The following is an 8,164-nucleotide window of genomic DNA, read 5'->3' as shown; positions in this document are numbered from 1 at the left end:
CACCCGGGTAAGGCGCTGCCCCCGGCCGGGAACTAGCCGCTGCGCAAACTGCAGGCATCTTTCCCCTCCCTCCGGCTCTGATGGCAGGCAGGACAGCAGCTGGGGTGGCCGTAACTTGGAGGCTGGGGGGGGCCTGGGGAGGGCTGCGGGGGGGGGAGGATCGTTCGTGAGCGCCCCCCCCCCAACACCCGTCGCATCTAGCAGGCACAGTTTCAGTGCACTAACCTTTCTCTCTTCTGTGTGTGTGCCTGCGTGCGTTCACAGACAGGCAGGCAGGCGGGCGGGTAGAAAAACAGCCACGTGCGTGTAGGCTGTGCAGCTCTCCCGCGCCTCCAATACTTTACAACTGAGGGCTGCTGGGAGCGGAAGGAGCTGGGGCCCGGGGGTGGAGCTTAGCCTGGAAGCAAGCCCCCGCCCCCTGACTTCCCTCCCTCCCAGTCATCCGGTGAACTCAGTCAGCAAAGCAAAGCAGGATTACGAAAAACCCTCCACTTTCAAAGGTGGGGGAGGCAGCTGGGACTCGGGAGCGAGCAAGGCTGGCTCGAGGAACTGGTTGCCCGGGGGGGCTTAGACCCTTGTTAGAAATTTCGGTGGGGGCTGACGACCCCCCGCCCCCCCGCAGATTACGCCGGTGCTCATCTGCCAGCCCAGTCTATGCTACAGGTCAAGCAACACGGGGAAATGCAGACAGTGGAACAAACCCCCGTCAGCGAGAAGAGCAACTGTCTCAGTCATAACACTTTCCTGAACATGAACAACTGATGAACGCATCCAACTCTTTCTCCTCCTGTGACCACAGTCCCCTTTATCCCCACACAGAAAGGAAATTTGCACGCATGTCTATACATATCTGTCTGAAACAGAGACAATGATTCCGACTTCCTTAGCTCTGTGAGAATGAGGGGATGGAGTTTTAGGGGACTGCACTTAACTCCCAGATCTTTTCTTTAACTGACCATTCAGGAAATATGAGATTCTTTTACCTCAGGGATAAGCTAGGGTTTTCCTTTGCTCTTTGTGCTTCAACAAGGCCTGAGCCTTTTGGCTGGGAGGCTCACGTTCACTACAATAAGGAATCTTTTCCATCTGAGCTTCGATGTCAGAATTTTGAGAAAGACAGAACTACTTTCTTAAGTAAGAATCTTTAACAGATGATGTCAGGGATTGAATGGGCAAACTATGTATTACATACAGGGGTCGTTTCGGAGAAAAAGAGCTAGGGGAACTCATTAGCATAACTTATTAGCATATGCCACACCCCCTGACATCACCGGAAGTGTGTCATAAGGCCACACACCCCGCACCCAATGGTCCCGGCCGCCGGTGCCGGCCTTGCAGCTCCACTGCCGAGCCCCATTAGGGGCCCGGCGGTGGACCTGCAAGGCCAGCGGGAGTGCAAGGAAGCCCCGCGAAGGCCCTCCCTGGCCCCAGGCAGGCAGGGGTGGGGAGAGGCAGGGAGGAAGCAACTTACCCTCCCTCTTCTCCTGCCTCCTCCTGGCTAAATGAGGGCCGGAAGCGGGGCGGCCGGAAGCAGGGGGCGGGGCTCCGTCATGTGCCCCGCCCCCCGTACCTCACCCGGGGAACTGCGATCCCCCGCGTTCCCCCCCGAAATGACCTCTGATTGCATACCAATATGTGCAGCAGAGAAGCAGCAGGATATTCGCCCTGCCTCTCCACCCTTTCTCTGCCGGCCATTTTTCTATTCAAAATCGCTTTCTCACACCCCCATCCATGCCCCCATGAATGCTGCCTCACACTGAATCAGACCGTCAATCCATCAAGGCCAGTACTGTCTACTCTGGCTGGCAGAAGCTCTCCAGGGTCCCAGGCTAAGGTCTTTCACATCACCTCCTGCCTGGTCCTTTCAAATGGAGACGCCGGGGATTGAACCTGGGACCTTCTGCATGCAAGTCTGATCTGCTCTTCCACTAAGCCACAGCCCCTCCAGACAATGGAGTTCCAGAGACGTATTTAGCAGGGGAGGGGAGTGCTTCTGCAGTCCCATGGGATAAAATGCAGTTGGGGTGGGGGCAGGTTTGAGCAGAAAGCTGGTGGGGAAAGCGGTAGACAAATGCGTATGGTCACACGTACCATAATCTCTCCTCAAAACAGCAGCCTCTGGAGGCGGCTTTCCGTTTAAAAGAGGGTTTTCTTACAAGCATTTGCATTTAACATACAGTTTACATATGCAAAACAGATGAGAAGGAAGAAGAAGAGGAGGAGGAAGACGAGGAGGAGTTGGATTTATACCCCGCCCTTCACTCGGGAGTCGCAGAGTGGCTTACAATCTCCTTCCCTTCCCCTCCTCACAAGAGACAACCTGTGAAGTAGGTGGGGCTGAGAGAGCTCTTTTGAGGACTGCTCTTGAGAGAACAGCTCTGAGAGAATTTGTGACTGACCCAAGGTCACCCAGCTGGCTGCATGTGGAGGAGTGGGAATCAAACTCAGTTCTCCAGATTAGAGTCCGCCACTCTTAAACACTACACCAAACTGGCTCTCCAGGGTATTGCCCCTACTGGTTACTGCCCCTTGCGAGTTCAGCTTTCAGAGAAGACCTTGTATTATCCGTCAGTTTCTCTCACCTTCTGCCACCTCATCCAGCAACACAGTAATCTTCTTGTCTTCTAATAAGCGTTCTTTCAAAAACTTCATGAAAATTCCATTGGCTAATCCAGACTGTTGAATTTCAAAAGCTTCTGCACCCTGGCATCTTTGAAATACAGGATAGTAAATAAGTGAAAAAGCAAGCGAACAATGAAAGAGGCAGGTTTCTGAAAAGAGTCTTACAGCAGTGGCCCCCAACATGGTGCCCATGACACCATGGCAGCAATCTTTCCTAGTGCCTGCCAAGTGGGTGGAGCCAGGTGCGGCTTTTGCCCAGCAGGGCTTCTGATTGGCTGCACAGATTTTTAAAAACATTGCTTCAGCACCCTCTGACAACTATCAGCACAACAATCTTCATTGTGTGACTGAAAGTAAGCTGCGGCAGCCATTTTGTGGCTGGCCCCACCTCCTGGAGCAGCCATTTTGTGGCTGCGCCCACCACACTGTGTCAGAATTCCAAAGGTGCCTGCAGGCTGAAAAAGGTTGCTTTACAGGATGCCAGATCCAGATGGGTAGCTGCGTTAGTTGTTGCAGCAAAACAAAGCAGAAGCCCTCAAGGACCAACAGAATGTATTCCAGGATAAGCGTTTGTGAGTCAGAGTTCAGTCCATCAGATGCACATACATGTCCTGCGCTTTAAGGTGCCATCGGGATTCTGATCAGTTTTACAGGATACCCCAAATCAGTTCAGATTTCACAGTAAAGCATATTCAGACATCAACAACAAAAAAACAGCAACTCTCTTTCATTTGGTATGCCCTAATTCAAGATCTCTGATGATACATATTAATGCCTAAGTGCAAGTTGATGCACAGCCAGAATTTCTGCCTAGCAGAGCTTTATATCCTGGGAAACGTGGCAGGTCCCCTTCAGGCAAGCAAACAGCTGCTGGAGTAATCAAGAGCATTTGTACACGAGCGCTCAACATTAGGGGACAAAAATCTTGGAACGTGACGTGAGGTTCTTCAGCACCACCAACTGTAGTAAACAGAATTTGATGGCTGAGGTTCCACCTCACAGATTTGCTAGGGGGCTTTTAGTAAACCACTGTCCTCTTCCCATAAAACGGGGAAAGGAAGGACCTGCTCAGGAATTTCACACTAGAATCAGAGAATCATAGAGTTGGAGGGGGCCATACAGGCCCACTAGTCCAGCCCCCTGCTCAATGCAGGATCAGAGTTGAACACCCCTGACCAGTGCTTGTCCAGCCGCTGCTTGAAGACTGCCAGTGAGGGGGAGCTCACCACTTCCCCCAGGAAGCTGATTCCACTGCTGCACAACTCTTACTGTAAAAGATTGAGAATTCTCTCCCGAACGAGTCTTGGACTCTCAAGGGCTCCTCCACCTGGCCAAGAGAGTCAAACCAAACCTGACTCTTAGCCTGAGACTGGCTCAGAGAGTTGGTTTTTTCCCCCCTTCCTGTGAACCAGAACTGAATCTAAACCCACATGTTTTGGTTGCCTTGAATCTGAACTAATCCCAGTTTTTTTTTTTGTTCCTGCTTAGAAATTCAGTTCTGGTTCAAGACAACCAAGAGATTTTAGATGAGGGCTCAGATTATGGCTGCCCATCTCCAGGTGGGGCCTGGAGATCTCCCGGAACTACAACGGATCTCCAGACACATAGAGCAGTTCCTCTGAAGAGAAACAGCTGGAGGATGGACTGTACGGCCTTATACTCTGCTGAGGTCCCTCCTCTCCCCAAATCCCACCCCCCCACACAGGCTGCACCCCCAGATCTGCACAGATTTCCATACCCTGGGATTGGCGACCCAATTCCAGCTGGGGAGAGGAAAAAGAACTCTCTCTCTGAATTGGCTTTTGGGCTAGGTTTAAATTTGCCCGCAGGCAGATGGTCATCTTTATGGTACTCACCACTTTTTTTTTGTTTGTTTAAAGGATTTATTTTATTAAACTTATGAATTGCCCACCCTGCAGGGCAGGCCCTGGGCTATTTGCAACACTATAAACAGTTAAAAATACAGTTGATATATAACTAAAATCACAAATAATAAACATGACGTTTGAATCAATCAGGATGGTGATAATTTATAAATAGTCCTCCACTGCCGGCCACACCGCTATCCCGCATGGCAGTGGCAGGGTATGTGGGGGCCATAGAGGGGAAAAAGAGAGAAAGGGTACCAGTCTTGACCTCCCATCGCTGCCCTCCACTAAAAGCCTGGCGGAACATCTCTGTCTTACAGGCCCTGCGGAATTGCATCAGATCCCGCAGGGCCCTGATGTTATTCCGCACGGAGTTCCACCGGGTCGGGGCCAGAACCAAAAAGGCCTTGGTCCTAGTCGAGGACAGTTGGACCTCCCTGAACCTCCCGGATGAGAGAATCTTGATTTAGAAAGTCAGACCAAATTACCCCAGTTATTCTGGGTTTTTTTGAAAGAAAAAGAAATCAAACCTACGGATTTAAAATAATGAACCTTACGTGGCATATCCAAAAACGATGTTAGCCGTAACCTTCAGGGCATCCAAGATCAGAATGGTGTTGTCATATTCATTCCTTCAATAAACAAAGGAATGCAAACATCAGAAGAACGATAAAACCCGGAGTAGACCAAACAACAGCAGCCACGGGGCCCCCCGGGCAAGCCAAGGGAAGGCATGGGGTGTGTGGCCTAACATGCGAATGAGCTACCGTGTCAGGGGTGTGGCCTAACATGCTAATGAGTATCTGCTGTTGGGTGCAGCCTATTATGCTAATGAGTTCCTGCTGGGCTTTTTCTACAAAAAAAGCCCTGAGACCAACAAAGCTTTATACTGGGTATAAGCTCTTGTGTGCATGCACACTTCTTCAAAATAATGATGTAAGCCACTTTGGGTTCCCATCGGGGAGAAAGCTGGGTTATAAATGAAGCAGCTAAAATCCTGTCATTTGCTCAGACTTCTCTGGCCTATACCCCCAGTTCCAGCCTCTCACCTCGTTGGTGTCTTGCAATTTTGACCGAGAACTGCCAACAATCCTGAGTCACAGGAAGGGCTGTTCAAAACCCCCTAGCCAGCCTTGCGTAACTCCTGTCTATTCAACCTTTCCTTGAAAACCTAACATGAGCAACTTGCTCAACTGCACTTATAACCTACAGCGATTCTGCATAGGCTTTCCCAGCAACGTTGGAACAGAAATTCCCCTCTGCGTGTCATTCTGCTTTCACTTTCTTTAATCATTGGATTTTATGGTGCCCTCCACACTCCATGCCGCTTTCACTTTCTTTAATCCTCGGATTTTATGGTGCCCTCCACACTCCATGCCGTTTTCGCTTTCTTTGATCATCGGGTTTTATGGTACCTTCTGCATAGATTTATGGTCATTTTACGGCCATTCAGGGGTGACTTTGCAGTCGGCAGCACTGCCCCCGAGTTATTTGAATGTAGTTTTGAGCTGTACCTTTTCCTCCCAGTTGAGAGAATGTGGAGCGAATGCTAGATGCAGAATCTCCCCAGCAGGGTCGGGTTTGTTTTGTTTTGTTTTGCAGAAGTCTTACCAGCCCTCACTGCAATTTAACTCAGGATTCTGTTTTTAGAGTCAGCATTTCTCCTTGTTTGTTTCTGGTGCCCTTCTGCATACATAAACAACTGTTAACACATCCCACCACTTCCCCCAGAGTGTTTAAAATGTTATCACTTAATCTAGACATATATTTAGCCCTGGAAAGATTTTCGCAAATAAAACCTGACCTTGTGGTAGATGGGTTTGCCAGGGAATGGACCACAAACTGCCAAGGATGTATCATCACCCATACTGACAACCTGGGCATCTCTCCCATTGTGATCACTCCCTATCTGACTTCTTGGGACTCACCAGAAAAACACCTGTACCCCACCTTTAAAAAAACGCTCCTGGAATTTAGAACCCATGACTCCATTGGACTTGGGCACTTAAAGGGTACTGATCTGAACAGAGATTACTCCTTAAAACAGTTTGAAACTCTCTTGCTACTGACTGTATTATATACAAGGCACTGCTCAGTGTATTTATACAATCCACAATACAATCAGCAAGCGGCCCACCGGATCAGAACAAGGGTCCGTGTAGCCCGGCACTGAGAGTAAAAAAGCCCATCTAAAAATTAGGATTGCTTTCCGTAGCAAGCTACTTGGATTGCCTTCGCTACAGCAATCCGATCTGGAGGCTTCACAATGAAGACTTCCTCTGAAACTCTTTCGTTAAGAGTGTCACACAAGTCGGGATTGCAAACGTTGGGGAAGATTGGCAGGCTACATGTTCCCACAGACAGGCTTCTGAGCGTGACCATTTCTAAATGTCCCTTATATGCTCATCCACTCCTGATCTGTCTGGCCCCTGTAAATGGCAGAAAGGAACCCCCGACAGGGAGTGACAAAACAAATTGGTGGAGCTCAAAAGCACCTTCAAGCTTTCTTAGCTTTTCACATATTTGTGGTTTAGTTTTTAAATGCGAGGCACAAAACTTTGGTGAAGAATTTCTTGTTGGAAGGCAGCACTGAAGCCACAGGTCTTTCGTTAGCCACGTAGCAAGTTTACTCCATCCCGTGCTATTCTGCTGTTGCTCTGAACCCCTGAGTCCAGAGCAGAATCTTGTGTGGTATAAACAGGCATTACCCTCTTACTTATTCTGTGTGCCTCCTTCTGTGGAACCAACGTAGCTATGTATCTTGACCTGTCCTTTATTTTTATTTTTTAATCCATTTATGCCCCACCTTTCTCCCCTGTGGGGAACCAAAGCGGCTTATGTCATCCTTCCCTCTTCCATTTTATCCTCACAACAACCCTGCGAGCAGTGTTCCCTCTAAGCTGAGTTAGTGTGAGCCAGCTCAGAGTTTTTTAAACTTCCGGCTCACACATTTTTGTCTTAGCTCAGGAAGGATGGCTCCAGAGAAAACTAATTCATGCAGTGGCCAAATCTCTTGCTCACAGCTTTAATGCCAGTAGCTCACAAAGTAGAATTTTTGCTCACAAGACCCCACAGCTTAGAGGGAGCATTGCCTGCGAGGCGGGTCAGGCTGTATGTGACTGTTCCCCAGCAAGCTTCTGTAATGTAATTTCAGAGGGACTACATCTCCCAGCAGCTCTGGCTCTGGAGAGGCTGGCCTTCCTCTTTCCAGAGGGGAGGGGAGAGAGTATTGGTGGGCCTCAGTCACACAGGAGCAGGCTGGTGGTTGAGGAACAGACTGGTGGAAAGCTGGGAAAAAGTAACCAAGGACTGGAGCAGAGAACTTCAGGGCTTCCTGCTGCAGGACTGAAGCTCCAAGTAGAGACTTTGTCATTGGATGGTGTCAGGCAAGCCCTGGGAAGAAGGGCCTGGGACCAGTGAACACTTCTTCGTAGACTGGCAAGCAATAAATGGTCTTGCCAGGGACTTGCAGACCCTAGTTACTAATTCCCAGGGGTCATTTCCTGCAGGAGCGCACAGGAGCGGGACTCCAGTAGTAAAGAGCCCAGGGGGCGGGCACATGCAACAAGCCCCACCCCCTGCTCCCAGCAGCCCTCAGTCAGAGCAAGAAGCAGCCAGGTAAGCTGCAGAGCCCCCCCCCCCCCCCCGGTCCAAAACAGTCCCGGTGACCCTTC

The 8,164-nt window shown here is 49.9% G+C and overlaps 1 protein-coding gene across 1 annotated transcript in view; it reads right to left on the bottom strand.

Annotated features, from left to right (window-relative positions):
- Positions 1-8,164, bottom strand: part of MALT1 (MALT1 paracaspase) — a 74,877-nt gene that overhangs the window by 16,860 nt on the left and 49,853 nt on the right. The window contains exons 12-13 of the mRNA XM_015416848.1: positions 5,048-5,122; positions 2,583-2,710 (exon numbers count right to left, since the gene is read on the bottom strand). Coding sequence (XP_015272334.1) covers positions 2,583-2,710; positions 5,048-5,122 — 203 coding nt within the window. The remainder of the gene's footprint in view (positions 1-2,582; positions 2,711-5,047; positions 5,123-8,164) is intronic.

The sequence above is a fragment of the Gekko japonicus genome, unplaced genomic scaffold (assembly GCF_001447785.1).
Source record: "Gekko japonicus isolate JY-2015 unplaced genomic scaffold, Gekko_japonicus_V1.1 scaffold278, whole genome shotgun sequence".
Taxonomy (NCBI): domain Eukaryota; kingdom Metazoa; phylum Chordata; class Lepidosauria; order Squamata; family Gekkonidae; genus Gekko; species Gekko japonicus.
Note: the sequence above shows the minus strand (reverse complement) of the source record. Positions and strands in the feature narration are given on the sequence as shown.